This window comes from Bufo gargarizans, chromosome 4 (assembly GCF_014858855.1).
Source record: "Bufo gargarizans isolate SCDJY-AF-19 chromosome 4, ASM1485885v1, whole genome shotgun sequence".
In the NCBI taxonomy this organism is placed as follows: Eukaryota; Metazoa; Chordata; class Amphibia; order Anura; family Bufonidae; genus Bufo; species Bufo gargarizans.
In genome coordinates, this window is record NC_058083.1 from 189,773,807 (window position 1) to 189,795,483 (window position 21,677).

At 45.3% G+C, this 21,677-nt stretch overlaps 1 protein-coding gene across 1 annotated transcript; it reads right to left on the reverse strand.

Moving 5' to 3' along the window:
• Positions 1 to 910: 910 nt before the first annotated feature.
• NCBP2 (nuclear cap binding protein subunit 2) lies at positions 911 to 20,910 on the reverse strand. The gene is made up of 4 exons (XM_044290624.1): positions 20,760 to 20,910; positions 15,302 to 15,483; positions 7,144 to 7,282; positions 911 to 1,165 (listed from the first exon to the last, which is right to left on the reverse strand). The coding sequence occupies exons 1-4, from the start codon at positions 20,889 to 20,891 to the stop codon at positions 1,094 to 1,096; spliced, it is 525 nt and encodes a 174-aa protein (XP_044146559.1). The 5' UTR covers positions 20,892 to 20,910; the 3' UTR covers positions 911 to 1,093.
• Between the last annotated feature and the right edge of the window lie 767 nt (positions 20,911 to 21,677).

Here is a 21,677-nt window from a genome sequence, read left to right on the forward strand (position 1 = left end):
CCCAAGATGGCTGGACCATCGTACAAAACAAGCACTTTTACCTTTTGTGTAACCCCTAGCTCCTCATAGATTGTAAGCTCTTGCAAGCAGGGGCCCTCATTCCTCTTGTTGTAATTACTGACTTGACTGTTGCTATGTTATTTATGACCGTTTGTACATGAATCCCCGATTGTAAAGCGCTGCATAAAGATAATTATTATTTTTATATTTCTCTGAAAGAAGGTTCCTAGAAATATCTTTCATCCATGGCCTGGTTTTAGTGAACAGGTATGGGAAGTTTGTACAACTGTAACAATAACGACTAAAATATGTATGGTCGTGTCTGAGGAACAGTTGTTCACACATCAACCAACTTCTGCCCTGCTGTAAGCTGATAGCTGTTCGGGCATGCTAGAAGTTGTAGTTTTGCAACAGCTGGAGGGCCACTGGTTGAGCATGCCTGGTCTAATGCGTATGACCACCTTAAGGCCAGACACACATCAGAAAGTTCAATGTGAGAAACTTGCAGCACGTGTCCGTTCTGACCTCCACACCTCTGAAAGGATCACACAGCACTAAGCCTCATTCACAGGTCAGTGTTTTTGTCATCGATTTCCAGGGATTTTTTAGCCAAAACCAGGTGTGGCGCTAAACACAGAACAGGTGCAGATCTTTTCCTATACCTTATGTCTGTGGAGGCTCCAGTCCTGGTTTTGGCTCACAATCACTGACCAAAACACAGCCGTGTGAATGAGGCCTTATAGTGATTTATACAAGCTCCACTGGTCACACTGCGCTAACCCTTTAGTACCAGTTTAGAAGCGTCACTAACTAATCCTCAAATGTTGGGCGAGATACTTCCTGGATATAAAAGTAGAAAAGAACTTGTCATTTTTCAAGTTGTGAAATGAAAGACAACCCAAGCTTGAAGTAAAAGTGTTCAGTAACAGTTTATTTCAAAATGTAATATACGATATTACGATATTGTGTAAGCAGACACACGGAAGTATTTGTACTTTCCTTTCCATAACAAAGGACAACTTAAAACGTTATCATGGAAATGCTTAAAAAACACCAAACTCCTGTTGTAGATGTTGGAAAGATCTTTGCTTTTTCAGAATGTCTGTACGATTTTACCATAACCACCTCTTCCTGCATCGTAGTCTTTGCGATATTCATCTCTAACCTAGTAGGGAAACAAATACAATAAAAAAAGATGAAATATTAGGCTACTATGACATGTATACATCAATGTATAAGACACATTTCCAGTTTTTAACAATTAGTTTCTATAGGCTCACATGGCTCCCTACCGGATCGGTCCTAGTTAACCACAGACTGTCACTGTGAGAGCGCATACATGACGTATCAAACATGAACGGTGGGTGAGCTAGGACCCTGGCAGTATGAGATCAGAAGATAAACTGTAGCGCCGGACTATGAAAAAATGTAATACTTTTTTTTTTCTGGGTAACTACAATCCAATTCAGAGAGCTAATAAAAATACATTACAGAGTCTTATACTTGAGAAAGAAGATATCCAGCACCTCGATTTTTCATGCTTAAACTATGTTTATTCCATAAACCAAGTGTACAGCGGTAAAATCCTCAGAGTACAAGCCCCGATACGGTCTACGCGTTTCGAACCCAGTGGTTCTTAACCGCCTCCGGACCACCTAACGCAGGATCGCGGTCCGGAGGCGGCAGCTCCAGGCAGAGTCACGCAGCGGTGCGTCATCTCGCGAGATGACGCGCTTAGCCGGCCCGCGCATGCACATCGCGGGCCGGCATTTGTTCGAGGGGGGTCACGTCATCAGCTTGCCAGCCAATGATCGTGGCTGGCAAGCTGATTATTTTTAAAAAATCCAATCACAAGCCATCTAACACATTATATTTGTAAATATAATGTGTTAAATGGCTGCTGTGCTCCTCTGCTGGTCCTTTTGGTCGGTTGGTCTCAGCAGAGGAGCAGGAATCACAGTGAGTAGCACCAAACACTACACCTTAGCCCCAGATCACCCCCCAGCACCCCAATTAACCCCTTGATCACCCCTGTCAATCACCTAGTGAAAGGAAAAAAGTGATCAGTGTAAACTGTCCCTTTTTTTTTTCCCACTGGAATTGACTGTTAGGTTTTAGGATAGTTTAGGCCCCTTTGTTAGGTAGTTAGCGATCGTTTAGCGCCCAGCCCACCGCACCGCAGTCACTTATTCGCTGATTACCGTATCGCTAATCAGAATTTGTACTTTTATAGTATCTGTAAGTGATCAGAACCGATCACAATCAGATCTATAATAGTATTAGTGTCACCTTAGTTCGCCCTCCACCCAAAACGCAGTGTTCGCCCGATCAGGCCTGATCGGTCGCCCACACATGCGTTCACCCACGCCCGCCCCAGCGACAAAAATTATTATTATTTTTTTTATCACTGCACAATCACTTTACAAGCGCTGCGGCGATAAAAAAAAACCCCAAAAAAAACAGTTTTGATATTTTTTTTTATCAACCGCAGCGGCCTCCGGTACTTCGCTAGCCTCCCGTTTGTAAGACAGGCTTGCTTTATTTCTTGGGTAGTCTCAGGGAATACCCCTAAATTTAGTTGCCCAAATGTCAAACAGGGGGTATTCTTCTGAAGAGGCCTACAGGCTTCTGACCCAGTCGGATGAGGAATGGGAACCCTCATCTGAGGGATCTAGCGGGTCAGAATATGAACCTGTAGAAAGCAGTGGCAGTCTGACACAAAGTTCGGACGAGAAGGTTGAGGTCCCTGATACCACCAGGCGTACCCGGCCCCGTGTCGCTAGACCACAGGTTGTGCAGGATCCGCTTCAAGGGCAGCAGAGTGGGGCTGGCGCTGTCAGATTACATGGGGAGGCATACACCAGCAGCGCAGCCCTCCCTGGACCTAGTACCAGCACTGCCGTACAACCTGGTGAAGTGGTGAGCACCAGAAGGGCAATTGAAGCTGGTACGGTGGCACGTGCAGTAGTTACCCCGTCGCAGCCACCAGAATCCCTGAGGTGCTGGCAAATCCTGATTGGCAGTCCCCAACTTCAGCCGCACCATTAGTTCCCCCTTTCACCGCCCAGTCTGGAGTTCGGGTTGAGACAGCGCAGATCGGTTCGGCCCTGGGATTTTTTGAGCTGCTCTTGACTGCGGAGTTCATGGACATAGTCATGGCAGAAACAAACCGGTATGCCACACAATTTATAACCGCTAACCCGGGAAGCTATTATGCCCAGCCTTTCCAGTGGAAACCAGTCCAAGTTTCCGAAACTTTTCTGGGCCTTCTCAACATGGGTCTAACCAAAAAGCATGAATTGCGGTCATATTGGTCCACGAACCTAATTCATCACATGCCCATGTTCTCTGCTGCCATGTCCAGGGCACGATTTCAGGCCATCCTGCGTTTCCTGCACTTTAGTGACAACACCACCTCCCGTTCCCGGGGGCCACCCAGCTTTTGACCGGCTCCACAAAATTCGGCCCCTCATAGACCATTTCAACCAGAAATTTGCAGATTTGTATACCCCCGAGCAAAACATCTGCGTAGACGAGTCCCTAAAACATTTTACCGGGCGCCTTGGCTTCAAACAATACATCCCAAGCGAGCGCGCCCGGTATGGGGTCAAATTGTATAAGCTCTGTGAAAGGGCCACAGGCTATACCCATAAATTTCAGATCCATGAGGGAAAAGATCAGACCCTGGAGCCGGTCGGTTGCCCTGACTACCTGGGGAGCAGTGGGAAGACAGTCTGGGACTTGGTGTCACCCTTATTTTTACGTGGACATATCCATATCCATCTTTACGTGGACAATTTCTACACAAGTGTGGCCCTCTTCAGGCATTTGTTTCTAGAACAGATTGGCTGCTGTGGCACCGCGCCAACTTCCCCCAACGGCTCGTTACCACTCGTCTTGCAAGGGGGGAGAGGGGTGCCTTGTGTAAGCAAGAACTGCTCGCAGTGAAATGGAGAGACAAGCGTGACGTTTACATGCTCTCCTCCATTCACGCAGACATGACAATACAAATTGAGCGAGCAACTAGTGTGATGGAAAAGCCCCTCTCAGTCCATGACTATAACCTTCACATGGGAGGGGTGGACTTCAATGACCAGATGTTGTCTCCGTATTTAGTTTCCCGACGCACCAGACGCTGGTATAAGAAGGTGTCTGTATATTTAATTCAATTGGCTCTGTATAATAGTTTTGTTCTCTACAGTAAGGCTGGGAGAACAGGATCCTTCCTCAAATTTCAGGAAGAGATCATCGAGAACTTCCTGTATCCAGGAGGTTCCGTGGCCCCATCCACCAGTGTAGTTAGCCCCATCCCCAATGTCGTTGCTGGTACCTCAACCCAACCGTCACCCCGAAAAAGATGTTGTGTCTGTAGCAGGAGTGGAATAAGGTGCGACACCCGCTATTTCTGTCCTGACCACCCTGCCCTATGCTTAGGGGAGTGTTTCCGGAAGTACCACACACAGGTACACTTAGCATAGGGATCACATCTCACAGGACAGGCACACAGGGCTATTAGGGCCTATTCACTCACAGCTGCTGCAAACCTCTCATAAAAGGTTAAAAAACAAAAACAAACCACACACACACCAGTAAGCAGAAAAGTTAACGTTCAGTTCCAAAAGTTAAATAAAGCTTATATGTTCTGTTCAAAGGTTATTATAAAGTTAATTAAATTATTGCGTTGCGGCCTGGTTTTTTCTTTTTTGTTTTTTTTTACCTTCCAGGTGGACCAACCGATCGACTAGCTGCAGCACTAATGTGCATTCTGACAGAAGCATTGCGCTGCTGTCAGATTACACGCAAGTCGGTGTATGCGGCGCTGCAAGACGAGATTTCTCCTCTGCAGTAAAAGATACGTTTGCCGAGGCATATGAGCTGAGGAGGTGGCGGTGTTCATATGCTTTGGCAAACATTTTTTTTTTTTTTTTTTTTTTTATACAAAAAGTAAAAAAAAATCCCGGCAATCGATTGATGTGAATTGAGAAAATCGGGTTTGCCAGGGCATACGAGCCAAGTGGGTATGGATGTTGGGCGGAGCTCCTATGTCCTGGCAGACGCCTTTCCCCCCTCTTTTTTTTTTTTTGGGCAGAGATTTTTTCATCCACATTGATCGATGCGAATGAAGAAATCTGTGCCGTTCATTTTTTTCTTTCAGCCCAGAGGCTGAACGGAAAAAAAAAAAAAGAAATCTCATTACCCGTATGCTCAATATAAGGAGAATAGCAGAAACTCCTAATGCTGGCCATACATGTAATGATTGCGGAGACCCTCAAATGCCAGGGCAGTACAAACAACCCACAAATGACCCCATTTTGGAAAGAAGACACCCCAAGGTATTCGCTGAGGGGCATATTGAGTCCATGAAAGATTGAAATTTTTGTCCCAAGTTAGCGGAAAGTGAGAGACTGACAAAAAAAAAAAAAAAAAAAAAAAAAATATATATCAATTTCCGCTAACTTATGCCAAAAAAAAAAAAAAAAAAATTTCTATGAACTCGCCAGGCCCCTCATTGAATACATTGGGGTGTCTTCTTTCCAAAATGGGGTCACATGTGGGGTATTTATACTGCCCTGGCTCTTTAGGGGCCCTAAAGCGTGAGAAGAAGTCTGGGATCCAAATGTCTAAAAATGCCCTCCTAAAAGGAATTTGGGCACCTTTGCGCATCTAGGCTGCAAAAAAGTGTCACACATTTGGTATCGCCGTACTCAGGAGAAGTTGGGGAATGTGTTTTGGGGTGTCATTTTATATATACCCATGCTGGGTGAGATAAATATCTCGGCAAAAAAGACAACTTTCCCTTTTTTTTTTTTTTTTTTTTTATATATACAAAAAGGGAAAAGGAAAGTTGTCTTTTGCCGAGATATTTATCTCACCCAGCATGGGTATATGTAAAATGACACCCCAAAACACATTCCCCAACTTCTCCTGAGTACGGTGATACCACATGTGTGACACTTTTTTGCAGCCTAGGTAGGCAAAGGGGCACAAATTCCAAAGAGCACCTTTCGGATTTTACAGGTCATTTTTTTTTTTTTTACAGATTTAGATTTCAAACTACTTCTCACGCATATGGGCCCCTAAATTGCCAGGGCAGTATAACTACCCCACAAGTGACCCCATTTTGGAAAGAAGACACCCCAAGGTATTCCGTGAGGGGCATGGTGAGTTCCTAGAATTTTTTATTTTTAGTCACAAGTTAGTGGAAAATGCAGATTTCTTTTTTTTATTACAAAGTCTCATATTCCACTAACTTGTGACAAAAAATAAAAACTTCTATGAACTTACTATGCCCATCAGTGAATACCTTAGGGCGTCTACTTTCCGAAATGGGGTAATTTGTGGGGTTTTTCTACTGTCTGGGCATTGTAGAACCTCAGGAAACATGACAGGTGCTCAGAAAGTCAGAGCTGCTTCAAAAAGCGGAAATTCACATTTTTGTACCATAGTTTGTAAATGCTATAACTTTTACCCAAACCATTTTTTTTTTTTTTTACTTAAACATTTTTTTTAAGTAAAAAAAAATAAAATAAAAAAATAAATATGTTTGGGTAAAAGTTATAGCATTTACAAACTATGGTACAAAAATAGAACAATAAATTTAGCGAAAAATTTATATATGGAGGTTGTTTTAAAAAAAAAAAAATTTACAACAAAGTGAAAAATGTCTTTTTTTTTTGCACAAATTTAGTTACATTTCAATTAATAACAAAAAAGTAAAAATGTCAGCAGCAATAAAATACCACCAAATGAAAGCTCTATTAGTGAGAAGAAAAGGAGGTAAAATTCATTTGGGTGGTAAGTTGCATGATCGAGCGATAAACGGTGAAAGTAGTGTAGTGCAGAAGTGTAAAAAGTGGCCTGGTCATTAAGGGGGTTTCAGCTAGGGGGGTTGAAGTGGTTAATCATGACCGTTCATGATTAAGAACCACTGGGTTCGAAACGCGTAGACCGTATTGGGGCTTGTACTCTGAGGATTTTACCGCTGTGTTGGTTTATGGAATAAACATTGTTTAAACATGAAAAAGCGAGGTGCTGGATATCTTCTTTCTCAAGTATACGAATCTGGGTCTCTTCCCATCCGTGCCCTCTCCAAATTACTGATGCAGGTGAGCTGGACTTCTACCATTGATTACAGATTCTTACCTGACCGCCTGATCTCCCACGTCCATACTGCCTGCCTTCTTGAAATCCTGCATCCCAGTCTGTTCTGATGAGTCGATCATCTAACCGAGTGCCATTAATAAATCGCATTGCGTTCTCAGCATCTCCTCTTGTGTAGTATCTAAGTATAGCGTTAGGGCTCTTCAAAGTCTTAAAAGGTTGCAAAAACAATGGAATTCATAAAGGGCGGTACACAAAAGCGACATTCAAATTTTATGCCACTCCTGCCAGTTTTTGAAAAAGGGGGTGCGCTTAGTGGGAGGGAATGAGGCCTCCTACGACAATGTATGCCAGAAACTGGTGTACGTTACAGTGCAAACCTAGGATACTTCGTAGCTTGTAATGCCATTTAACTTTTTAATTTAGACTGGAGTATAAAAAGTCTTCGTAAGCTGCTCTAAGGGCTCATGCACACGAACGTATTTTCTTTCTGTGTCTGTTCTGGGTTTTTTGCAGATCGCATGCAGAAATAATAATAATAATAATAATAATATTATTATTATTATTATGTTACTTCGTGCATTCCATTTCCGTATTTCCATTCCGCAAAAAAACAAACAAAAAAAACACACGTGCCCTATTATTGTCTGCTTTATGGGCAAGGATAGTACTGTTCTATTAAGTACCAGCTGTTCCCTTCCGCAAAATATGTTTTGTGGATAGCAAAATACAGTCATGTACATAAGCCCTAAGTGTGTTAACCTTAGGCCTATTTCACACAAGCGATAGACAAGTTCCCCGAGTTCTGTCAGTAAAAAACTGAACTTTTGCTTTACTGATTTCTACAGTTCTGTTAAAGGTGTTGTCCACTTTTGATGACCTATCCTCAGGATAGGTCATCAATATCAGATCGGCAGAGGTCCGACCCCTAGCAACCCCACCAATCGGCTGTTTGAAGAGAATGCAGCACTCATAGGAACACTGCTTTCGCTTCACTGTTCACCTGCTCACTGTCACAATTGCTCCACCATCCGATTCAATTCAATGGGGCATCTCCAAACAAGCTTCAGTGAAAAACATTTCATTTAGGGCTCATTCACATGACCGTGGTTAGGTTCCGCATCCGACCCGCATTTTTTGGGGCTCGGGTGCAGACCCATTCATTTCAATGGGGCCGCAAAAGATGCGGACAGCACTCAGTGTGCTGTCAGCATCCGTTGCTCTGTTCCGTGGCCCCGCAAAAATTATAGATCATGCGCTATTCTTGTCAATTTTGCGGACAAAAATAAGCATTTCTATAATGGGCTGTCCATTCCGCAAATTGCGGAAGACACACGGGCAGCATCCGCGGACCGCAAAACACGGCACGTTCGTGTGAACAAGCCCTTAGTGAATTAAAATAAATAATCCAGAAGGACATAATGTTCACTTTCATTACCATAAATAGACCGCCCACATGTGTTGTCAGTTTTTTTTTTTCACTGACCCACTGACTTGAATGGACCAGTCCTACTTGAAAAAATGAATTAAGATAGAACACGCAGAAATGTTTACTGAACAGACAGATGGTCTGTGAGAAATTTAAGATTACTTGCCGGTAATCCCTTTTCCATGAGCCCATGACAGCACCCTTGAGTGACGACTAGAATAGTACCTAGCTTAGGATGGGAGACCACTGCCTGCAGAACTTTTTTGCCAAAGGATAACTGCTCCATAGAGTCTAAATCGAATCTGTGGCGAAAGAAAGTACACAGAGACTCCCAGGTAGCAGCCCTACAAATCTGCTCTAGAGATGCATCAGCACTCTCTGCCCAAGTAGTAGAAATGGATCTGGTAGAGTGAGCACCAAATCTGAAAGAAGGGGATTCCCCTGCTGAAGAATAGGCTAAGAAGATGCCCCCTACTATACATCTAGACAATGTTCTAGAAGAAGCTTTATCACCCCTGTGTTTACCACAAAACTTTATAAAAAGCCTAGAGGATTTTCTCTATTGACTAGTGACCCTCAAATATTCTGATAGGCATTTTTTGACATCTAGACAGTGGAGCCTCCTCTCCTTCTCATTCTTTGGGTCCCGACACAAGGAAGGAAGAACAATGTCTTGGGTCCTATGAAACATAGAGACCACTTTATGTAAAAAATAGGGATCTGGCTTAATAAGAACTCTGTCTTCCAGGATGTTAGTATAAGGATGAACGGCAGAGAAGGCTGAAATATCACAAACACGCCTGGCCGAGGTAATTGCCACTAAAAAGGCAGTTTTAAAAGATAACATTTTAATAGGCAAATCCTGCAAGGGCTCAAAAGGAGGCTCCACCAATCTAGATAAAATTAGATTAAAGGGCTTCTGTCACCCCATTAAACCGTTTTTTTTTTTTCTTTACTAATAATCCCTACACTGCGATCTCATCATACATAAGCTAATGATTTTTGTTCAGTAGAATTTGTTAAAAATCGATTTTTGAAATATGTAAATTATCTTGCTACCAGTAAGTAGGGCGGCTACTTGCTGGTAGCAGCCGCATCCTCCGATGGTAATGACGCCCCCTCTGCTTGTTGATTGACAGGGCCAGCGGACGGGATCTTTCTCTGCTGGCCCTGCCTGTTTTGATTCAATATCTGGCGCCTGCGCCGCAGCCGTACGTCTCTTCAATCTGCGCAGGCGCACTGAGAGGCGGCCACTCGCTCGGCCGCTCCATCCTCAATGCGCCTGCGCCGATGACGTCACATCTACACCCGGCGCAGGCGCATTGAGGAGCGAGCGGCCGAGCGAGTGGCCGCCTCTCAGTGCGCCTGCGCAGATTGAAGAGAGGTACGGCTGCGGCACAGGCGCCAGATATTGAATCAAAACAGGCAGGGCCAGCAGAGAAAGATCCCGTCCGCTGGCCCTGTCAATCAACAAGCAGAGGGGGCGTCATTACCATCGGAGGATGCGGCTGCTACCAGCAAGTAGCCGCCCTACTTGCTGGTAGCAAGGTAATTTACATATTTCAAAAATCGATTTTTAACAAATTCTACTGAACGAAAATCATTAATTAGCTTATGTATGATGAGATCGCAGTGTAGGGATTATTAGTAAAGAAAAAAAAAAAAAAAAAAAAAAAGGTTTAATGGGGTGACAGAAGCCCTTTAAGGTCCAAAGGGGACTGAGGATCTAATCACAGGCTTAATCCTACTAATTGCGCTAAAGAATCTCCTTATCCATGGATGATTGGCGATAGGGGAATCAAAGTAGGCACTAAGGGCAGAGACCTGCACTTTAAGAGTACTCTGTTTTAAGTTTTTAATCCAGACCCTTTTGCAAAAAATAAAAATATAAAAAATTTTGGCCTGGGAGGAGAACGCAATGGATCAACCTAGATTTTACAGAAGTTTAGGAAAGTCTTCCATATTCTGAGATAAATTGTAGAGGTTACTTCTTTCCTGCATGATAAAAGGGTAGCTATAACTTCTTTAGAAAATCCCCTGCGTTCTAAGATTTCCCACTCAAATACCATGCTGCTAGATGAAGACTTCTCACTTCTGAATGGAGGATAGGGCCTTGAAACAGACAGATCCTGCCTCCCCGGCAGAATCCAGGGACCCGTCAGGGAAAGCTTCCTCAACCACGTGAACCAGGTCCTCCTTGCCAAAATGGAGTGATTAGAACAAGCTTAACCAGTTCCTGCCTCAGCTTCTGTGGTACCTTAGAGGAGAAAAGGGGTTCAGGAGCCGATTCGGCCATGGAACAGAGAACGTATCTATCCCTGAACGGATCTTCTGGATTTAGAGAAAGGTTGCATTTATTGTTCTGTCTGGTCGTAAAAAGGTCTATTTGAGGAGGACCCCAGAGTTGAATTATCTGGCTGAAGACTCCTTGGTTTAAGCACCACTCTCCTTGATCTAACTGGTTTCTGCTTAAAGAAAAATCTGTCACCTTTTTCTCTGCTCCCTTTAAAATGTACAGCCTTGACGAAAGGAACAAAAAAAATAAATAAATAAAAAAAAGTCTGCGGTTAAGGACATAAGGTTTTTTGATTTGGTTTCTCACTGCCTGTTTAAAAACAGTAGCATTGTCTGAAAAGATTTGTATTCCTTTCCCTTGTATTTTGGGCAGGAATTATCTTAGTGCTACAAGGACTGCTGAGTTCCCTCATATTTTGCGACTCCTGACTTTCTATAGAGCTCCATATCCCCTGACAATAAGCGCCCCACCCTGACGGACTGGCATACGTAGTGATAGATATCTGTTCCTGGGGATCCCAATGTAGTCCCCGAGATAGATTCGCAGGTTCTAGCCACCATGTTAAAGACTGTATCACCCGAGGGGTAGGTGGGGCATCAAATGGGGATAGTGATCCCTGCCATTCTCCCAGAATCTGCCACTGAAGAGACCTGGAATGAAAAAGGGCTAAATTGACCGCAGGTATTGTGAAGGTCATTCTGCCCAATACGGTCAACCCGTGTCTGATGGTTCGATTCTTTGAGGTTACAAGGGACTCATGCCTTCTCTTATTCATGATACTTTGTGTTGAGGAAGGATACAACACCGGTTCACTGAATCCAAGATTAGACCTAGAAACATACATCTTTGGGAAGGTGTCACATTTGATTTCCCCCAGTTTATCTGCCATCCTAGTTTTGTTAAGATTCTTATTACTTCCAGAATAAGAGCAGTTAGGAGATCTTCAGATTCTGCCACTAACCTTATGTCATCCAAATAAGGGATCACCAGGATGTCTCCCTTATGTGGGCCATAACCTCTGCCATTAATTTTGTAAACAGTCTGGGGGGACAGATATTCCAAACGGAAGCGCTCTGTATTGGAAGTGATGGACTTGACCTTCCATGGATACCGCCACTCAGATATTTTTGGAAATCTGCATGAATTGGAATGTGATAATGAGTCTTTTATGTCTAAGGTAGCCATGATGCAGTCTTTATAGAGATGCTTTATTGTGGACTGGACAGACGCCATTCTGAATTTTGGGTATTTCAGGAAATTATTTAGATCCCTTAGATTTAGGATCATCCTGCATGACCCATCCGGTTTGGGTACAAGAAAAAGGGATGAATAAAACCCCCTGATCCTTTCCAATCTGGAACAGGAACCAGCATGCTTTTTTCTATTAGAGAAAAGATTTCTTGTCCTAAAGCCAGGTTTCTTGCAGAATTGTGAGTGAGATTTGTAATTCCAGACAAAACCCATCTTTTATGATGCCTAAAATCCACAGGCTTAAACGAGATCTCTTTAAATGTCCAAAAAAATAGAGAAAGTCTTCCCCTCACTGGACAGAAACAGTCATTGCTGACTGTCATTGGGTCTAGAGGCAGACTGACTTAGAGGAATCCTTTATTTCTTCTATTTTTGTTTTCGCGAAAAAAAAACTGCTGTCTTTTTGGAGGTCTGGAAACAGGGAAACGCTTTTTGTTATTAGAAGCCTTTTCTAAAAGGTCATCCAATATAGGCCAAAAGAGATAATCTCCTTGACAAGGGATAGAGCAAAGTTTATTCTTTGAACCAGAGTCAACCGACCATCCTTTAAGCCAAACAGCTCTTCTCGCCGAATTGGATAGGGCAGCTGACCTGGCACTTAACTTTAAAGCATCCGCCGAAGAATCGGAAATTAAAGGGAGTCTGTCACCACATTTGAGCATATTAGACTGATCAAATAGCGTTATGTGCCACCGAGAACTTAAAAGCGGTACCTTTGTTGTATCTAATGGAGTTTTCTTTCAGCCAAAAATGAAATGATCCTGTAAATGCGCCCTCTCAAGTGCCCAGGGCGGCGTCTCAATCGTCCGAGCCCCAGGCAGCACCTCCTCAACGGCTCATAACCCCGCCCCTCCGTGTGCCTCTGCCCGCCTACTCTCCTCCTTTCTCCTTTTCCACTGCGGCTGCGCGGTCAAATTCGTAACGGGCGCAGTGGAAAAGGAGAGAGGAGGAGAGTAAACAGGCGGGCAGAGGCACACGGAGGGCGGGGTTATGACCCGTTGAGGAGGTGCTGCCTGGGGCTCGCCTCTCCATACGATCGTTTAGAGTACCAAGATCCTCAAACGGTAAGGCAGACTTTGACATTTTGGCAATAGGGGCGTCTAGTTTAGGAGGCCTATCCCAACAGGAGGACTCACCCTCAAAGGGATATTTTCTTTTGACATTCTTAGGAATAAAGAATTTATTGTCAGGCTTATTCCATTCCCTCTGAATTAATTATTTTATGTTTTCATTTAAAGGAAACACTTGATTTTTTGTGTCCCAGGTCACCAAATATTATAGCCTGGACAGACTTTGGCTCTCTAGGTACATCTACTTTCATAGTAGCTCTAATGGCTTTCAGCAGGGATTCCATGTCCTCAGGGGAAAATAGAGGTCTACTCATGCCGTCTTCATCAGAAGAGGAGCTGGAGTTTTCCAGGATTTCTCCCTGCTCATTCTCATCTGAATCCAATATTATACTAGCATGACCCTGTTTGCTCGAGGCTGAAGAAGAGATACATTTCTTAAACATTTTCATTGAATCAAATTTCAGATTTGACAATATCTTTGATACTCTGACGTAAAGATGGGGATTCCTCTTCTACGACTTTGCCCAGGCAATCCTGACAAAGTAACAGACCAAGGAGTGAGCTTTTTCTTGCACACAGCACATTCCCTCCCTTTGGATTTAGTAGTAGCTTTCCTGGGGCCCTCTTTGATATTCTACAAATAAGAGAATAACTGGAATACCGGTCTAGGATCATGACTCTCCTGGACTTCAGCGCGCTGGGTACTCATCACCCATGATAGTGGACCAGGATTGAGAGTGTCACAAGAATCCAATGAGTATCGTAGGCTGGCTGGGCTCCCTCTGACAGGCGCTGAAGGGTTTAAATACCCAGAGGTCGGGTCCCTGCCGATTCACCCATGCGGTCTCAGTAGGAGATTCTCTTCCTACTTCCAGAACGCACACCGCGTGCTTTCCAAATACCAGAAGTTGCATGTTCAACTTCCGGTTCGCGCACTGGGCACGTGAATAACTCAAACCCCATGGGACAGGGAGGAAGGCAGAGTAAAGGCCCCGGACCTCTTGAACACCGCCAGGATCCGGCGTGTCAGCATCCCCTCTCTGTTAGGCCGAATGCACTATACGAGTGTATTACTGTAGTCCAGCGGCGGCAAGAAGCGTACGGCGTCATAGCAACCAATGACTCCGTGCGCTCCTGCTCTCAACAGGATGCCAGGCCGTGTTACCACGGACCGCTCTGGGCCGCGGAACACGGCCGTGTGCATTCGGCCTTATGCTGTAACTGCCGGGGAACACCGGCCCAATGAAAATCCAGGACCCAGAGGGATGAACCCCAGACTCAGCAGGCAGCTCCTAGAGGAGACTTACGCTGCACCAAGTAACCCCTGAAACAAAGTGCCTGCGGGGCTCCTGCAGCCAAATTCAGCTCTCAACAAAACGTCCTATCCATAGGACAGGAAACAGGTGGTATGGGGGAGGTATACCTCCTTAAGTGCTCTCCACGAAAGTTTCCTGTCCTGGAAGGAGGCGGTCTCTCAGGAGTGCTGTCATGGGCATAAGGGAAACACTGCTCATGTACATATAGTTCAAGCGTTCAGTATGGATGCTGACTGTTGTAAAAAATGGACAGCATCCAGATGGAAACGTTGCTCATGCGAAATAAGTCTGACCCATTCGTTACAATGGTAAGATGCACGAGTGTTGCTTTCACTGAACATCTGTACGTTCAGGAAATTGCAGCATGTTTTATCTTGATTGGGGGAGGTCCCAGTGGTAGGACCCCCACCGATCTAATAGTTAGCCCCTATCCTGTGGCTAGGGGATAACTTTCTCTAACTGGAATACCCCTTTAAGTGTCAGAACAGGGAATCACTGTGGACCTGGTCATGGCTGCAGTCTGACAGGCCACAGCTTTCCCCAACAATAAGTCCTGGAGGTTTTAGCAGCTGGACCCGCCGCTTTATTTCTCCCCCCCCCCAATGATCTCTATGACAGTAAATTACACTAAAAGTCTTTTTTCTTGCTTTTTTCCGTGTGACCCAGCTATATAAAAAAAAATTAAAAAATTTTTTTACTAAAGGTATGGGCTTCTCGTAATCAATGAGGGTCCCAGTGGTCAAACTTCCAACAACCTAACAGTTGTCTCCTATCTTGTAGATAAGAGAATTTCTTACAGCCAGAAAACCCATTTATCCACAACGTGATCAAAGGATACTCTACAAAGCAGAAGCCACATGCTGTCTTCTTAACCTTATCAAGGCCCATAACGATTTTCTTCACATCTCCACTTTTACTGAATAATTCATGGATTTGCTCTTCTGTGGTGTAAAATGACAGATTTCCAACATATAGAGTGCAGCTCTGTTTCAGGAGCTTCTCTTGATCGCCCATTTTACCCTGGGGGTTAAAAAATAAAATTAACATTTCATCTGTGGAGAATTGGGTTGATCCGATACTACCTGCACACGTTGCGGATTATACATGGTTTTTCCCGCACAGATTTTAATGCAGAAAGAAATGCAGCATAATACAGTACCAGCAAAGTGTATAAGATCTGACAAACCTCATGTACACTTTGCTTTTTTTCTTATGAGCAGAAACCAAATTGCTGCGTGGGATTTTGAATTAGTCAATTGTTTATGCAATTCTGCACCTTAGGCTGCTTTCACACTAGCGTTCGGGTTTCCGTTCGTGAGCTCCGTTTGAAGGAGCTCACGAGCGGACCCGAACGCAGCCGTCCAGCCCTGATGCAGTCTGAATGGAGGCGGATCCGCTCAGACTGCATCAGTCTGGCGGCGTTCAGCCTCCGCTCCGCTCGCCTCCGCACGGACAGGCGGACAGCTGAACGCTGCTTGCAGCGTTCGGGTGTCCGCCTGGCCGTGCGGAGGCGTGCGGATCCGTCCAGACTTACAATGTAAGTCAATGGGGACGGATCCGTTTGAAGATGCCACAATGTGGCTCAATCTTCAAGCGGATCCGTCCCCCATTGACTTTACATTGAAAGTCTGGACGGATCCGTCCCAGGCTATTTTCACACTTAGCTTTTTTTAGCTAATATAATGCAGACGGATCCGTTCTGAACGGAGCCTCCGTCTGCATTATTATGGGCGGATCCGTTCAGAACGGATCCGCCCGAACGCTAGTGTGAAAGTAGCCTTACATACACTACTCACAAAAAGTTAGGGATATTTGGCTTTTGGGTGGAATTTATGGAAATTCCATATCACTGTAGCGGGAACTTTTTACATCATGAAAGTAGAACATTTAGGTATTAGCATGCAATGGTGTTTTCCTCATCTCAAACAATTTATTGACACAAAAGCCAACAACAGTGGTGGAGACGCCCCCACAAAAATGTCAACGTCTCAAATAACTTGTCATGTGGCCTTCAGCATCAATTACAGCTTGTTCACAAGTCGACTTATTGTCTGCTGAGGCCTGGCATCTCACTCTTCTTGAAGAGCGGCCCTCAAGTCATTGAGGTTCTCAGGTACAGAGTTTTGAGCCTCTACACAGCGATCCCATAGGTTTTCAATGAGATTCAGGTCTAGAAAAAAAAAAAAAGTGCAGGCCACTATTTGAGGCACCCCAGTCTCCAGCAGCCATTCCCTTATGATGCGTCCGAGATGAGCTGGCGCATAGTCATCCATGAAAATGAAATTAGGCCTGTGTTGTTCATGCAGAGCCACAATGACTGTATTAATGAGGTTATTCAAGTCATATGGGCTTGTCACTGTACCAGTCACAAAGTGTAGGGCAGTTCTGTATTGACTAGACACCTACCCACACTACTACCACCACCAAAGGATAACAGTGGCTGATGCACCACGCTCTCCTTGACGTCTCCAACATCGTTGGCGGCGATCATTTCTTCCCAGAGTGAATCAACTTTCATCAAGGAACAGCACCAGGGCCCACTGGTCCCTTGTCCAGCATAGATAATCCCTGGACCATGCAAGACGATGACGCCTATGCTTGTTCACAATGAAGCGGTGGGGTGGAGTGTGGCCAAAGGACATCCACTTCTATGCCTTTCTGTGACTCTCTGTATCTCTCCTGCAACCTGCTGATAACACTCTAAGCTCAGTGGCCACTTCCGCCTAAGAACATCTTGCTTGAAGCCTTGCAATGGCGAGGTACTGTTTATCAATTGTTAGGAGTCATCTTGGTCTCATGATGTCTGAATGTGAACAGCATGATGAGGAGGACTGTTTAATTGAACTAGGAAATTTACTGAGCGATTCATGGATCAAACACCTGTTGTGATTTTTGTCTTGTTAGAGAACAGCAAGTTGTACAAAAAGTACTGAAACACTATACAGTTGGACATGTGCATTCAAAAGTTTAGAGAAGGTCACCTGTAAAGGTTCATCCTGAAAGCCAAATATCCCTAACTTTTTGTGAGTGGTATAGAATAGTTTTTGTATACACTTTAAAGAGGTTGTTACCATAAACAGTAGATATGCATTAAAAAACAGCGATAAACAGAGCGGATTTGTGCACATTTTTATGCGGATTTAACAAAACTGCACCGTGTACCCTAAAGATGAAATGAGACTGTGCAGTTTGCCCTTCCTGCCACCAATTTTGTGGTAAATGCCAACTTGCCTAGGTCTCTAATGAATTCACACATGACTCTGCAGTGTCTATGGCACACTACAACTATCAGGCAGGAAGAACTGGGTGCCAGGAGCATGAGGGGGTGAGTAGTACCTTTCTTCTTAAAGGGCCACAAACCTACATTCCAGACCTGTAAGAGTTACTGCTTGTACCGTTCATATACGTCTGCAGCAGTATTGGGAACTGGATATAGACTACATAAAACAGTAGTCTTAAAAGCTGAAAATCATCTAGATTTTCTACAAGCAAACTCATTATATAAGAGAAAGTTCACACAAGTTGGATTTAATGTGGGAAATTTCCAAAGCAAAACTTCAAGCAACTGTCAGCAAATTTACACCAAACTGTAAATTTTGGTTCAGATTTGACAATGCAGATCTTCCTTTCAATTATGGAAAAGGTAAAGCTTTGTAATCTACAGCAATATGGTTGCTTTGATTTTGACTGACTGCCCGATTAAAAATAATGAAGTACAAACTGCAGCAAACCCGACAGAATGTCAGTATTCATGCTGGAAACCTGACGCCTCCATCCCCATTAAAGTGAAAGGGATCCATCGGGTGTCGGCGGTTTTCAGCATATGCCTGAGCCAGTGATTCTATTATTCTACTCCTGTGCAGGCTCAGAATACCAGAAATTGGCTGGAGAGGTGAGCCTGGCTTAAAGAGGACCTTTCACCTGGCTATCCTTAATCTAATTATTATTATCCTACCTTAGGGTCCATTCACACTTCCAAAAATGGGAACGGGTGTGGACCCATTCATTTCTATGGGGACGGAATGGATACGGACAGCACACAGTGTGCTGTCTGCATCTGCGGAGCGCGGCCCCAGCTCTGCAAAAGATAGAACATGTCCTATTCTTGGCCGCAGCTGCGGACAAGAATAGGCATTTCTATAGGGGTGTCGGGCGGGTGTGTTGTGGATCCGCAACACACCACGGACGTGTGAATGTAGCCTTATAGTGCGGCCCCCACTGATGTCTGCAGCCCCTTCTCCCTGGCTAAGAGCGGGGAGCTCTGATTGGATGCGCTTGTAGCCAGGGAGAAGATAACCGCGCCAAAGAGAAATACAAGTCCACGCCTAGTATAACTGAGTCGCCTCATTAGCCTATGAGGTGCCAAAAGATACGGGGACCACAGCGGGCGGGCGAACAAAAGGGGATTGGTCTTTAGAAAAAAAAAAACACCAAGACATCAGTGGGGGCCGCACTATAAAGGTAGGATAAGAATTCGATTAAGGATATCCAGGTGAAAGGTCCTCTTTAAAGGGGTTGTCTCACTTCAGCTAATCGCATTTATCATGTAGAGAAAGTTAAAGGGGTTCTGCAATTCTTTATTACTGATGATCTATCCTCTGGGACCCCCACCAAACAGAGGCGCTGGCAGTAGCCAGCTATACTAGTCATGATATCACTGGGCCTGTGGTAAACAGAGAGAAGTCAACGACGCTACTGTCAGCGCTTCTGCCTTTTCACACAGCTGATCGGTGGGGGTCCCGGGTGCAGAACCCCTTTAACTTTCTCTACGTGATAAATGCCATTTGCTGAAGTGAGACAACCCATTTAAAGTTGGTGTCCCAGTACGTGGTGTACAGTGGTAGGGATGAGCGAACTTCTGTTTTCAAGGTTCAGGTTATATAAGGCCCCTGGGCCTGACCTCCCAGCACTGCCGGGGGTCACATAGCATTATATAGATTTTTATAGATTGTCCAAGTTATATTTATTGATGACCTATCCTCAGGATAGGTCATCAATATCAGATCGGCTGGGGTCCGACACTCGGCACCCCCGTCGATCAGCTGTTTGAAGTGAAGGCGTGCGCCATGCCAGCGCTGCCTCCTCTTCATTGTTTACCTGCCAGCAGTTGCATCTGCATTCATTTGAATGGTATGGATAGCTATAGAAGCAATCCATACCATTGAAATGAACGGGGCGGCTTGGGTGTAATTTTACCTGCTGACCGCCGCAGATGCAACGGCAAGTAGGTAAGGCTACTTTCATACTGCCGTTTCTGGGTCCGCCTGCGAGATCCGTTTCAAGGCTCTCACAATTGGCCCCAAACGGATCAGTTCAGCCCTAATGCATTCTGAATGGATAAGGATCCGCTCAGAATACATCAGTTTGCATCCGTTCTGCCTCCATTCCGCTCTGGAGGCGGACACCAAAACGCTGCAGATGCGAAGCCAAACGGATCCGTCCTGACTTACAATGTAAGTCAATGGGGATGGATCCGTTTACGTTGACACAATATAGTGCAATTGTAAATGGATCCGTCCCCCATTGACTTTGAATGCAAGTCAGGACGGATCCGTTTGACTCAGATTTTTTTGGGACAGAATAATGCAGACAGATCCGTTCTGAACGGATACCAGCGTTCGCATTTATAAGTGTGGATCCATCTGTGCAGATACTAGACGGATCTGCACCTAACGCAGGTGTGAAAGTAGCCTAAACAATGAAGAGGAGGCAGCGCTGGCACGGCGCGCGCTCTCTCTTAAAACAGCTGATCGGCAGGGTGCTGAGTGTCAGACCCCAGCCGATATCCTGAGTATAGGTCATCAATAAATATAACTTGGACAAACCCTTTAAAAAATTAAAATAATATAATACTAGGTGACCGCGTCAGTGCTGGGAGGTCAGGCTGGGAGCTGCGCTGCGGACTCGCAGCGTGACAAACGTTCATCAGCAAGGGGCCTAAGAATTCCACTACCACGGTCCATAAATTACGGTCCGTGGTAGCGGAATCCATAACAGAATTCTCAGATAACCCGAACCTTGTACGCCAAACTTGAAAACAGATGTTTGCTCAACACTAGTAGGCGGCCATCTCTGGGTAGTCCCATATAGCTGAATGGAGCGCTGCCACTCTATTAAAACAAGGAACATGGGCTCCCATTCTAGGACCCCTACCCGGTGGGCAGATGATACGCTGACGACGCTGAGCCTTCCCCCAGCAGGTAGTGGCTGATAACAGAGAACGATAGATAGCATCCACTGTAGGGTACATGGAAAGGAGCGGCTCTGCAGTTATCACTGTGCGCTATACTCATTACCCTAAAGTGCTGGTCCCGGTACAGACCCAGCTCCACGAACGAGTCACTCTTCATTGCGCTCAACATCTTCGCAGCCGAAAACCTTCCACCAGAAGCGCACGACACTGCCGCCAAGCAAAGGCTAAATCCCATGAAGGGAAGGACCTTCTGACGTCAAGGAGGCACGTGACATGCTGAAATCACGTGACCGCAAAGCGCATGCATCCTCATTCACAAAGTGAGCGGACAGCAGAACCAGTGCCCGTCTTTACCACAGGTATTTACACTGGGTTCACTTGACTTCTAGCGGCGGCGGGGGAAGAACTTGGCTGAGGGAGCCCGAAACAAACAAAGCACTTCTGCCGCTAAGCGACACCGGTTTAACGACAGTCATGAACCAATCACAAGAAACACCGTACAGAAGCACTTCCTAGTTCAAAGCGGAAGAGCCCGCCGCCATCTTTGATGTGGGCAACCAGCTGGCTGTGAGTGCGCTAGCTTGCAAGGACAGAGGTAAGTACCGTGCACCTATTACAGCTGCACACAGGCCGGTGTCATAGGAAATAACCGGCTGTATCTCTGTGCTTCAGGTCAGACGTCTGCTCGGCCAGTGGCAATGGTGCTCAGGAGGCTCCTGTTCAATTTACTCAACAACCCTCAGCTGATCGAGAAACTCGCCGAGTCCCGGCCCATCCGCAGAGCCGCGCAGATCACCGCCTTCGCCGTCACCAAGGCCCAGCTGACCGGCAAGGACGCGGCACAGCGCATGCTCCGCTCTGATACGGTGCAGCAGCTGAAGCGGGAGGCGTCTGCCACCCCACCGGATCTGGGGGAGATGGGGCGCAAGATGGGAAGGATCAGGGAAACCTTCGTGAAGGAGCTCAAAACTGGGATGAAGGAAGTAAAGGGGCAAATGAAGAGGAAGAAAGGCCAGTGATG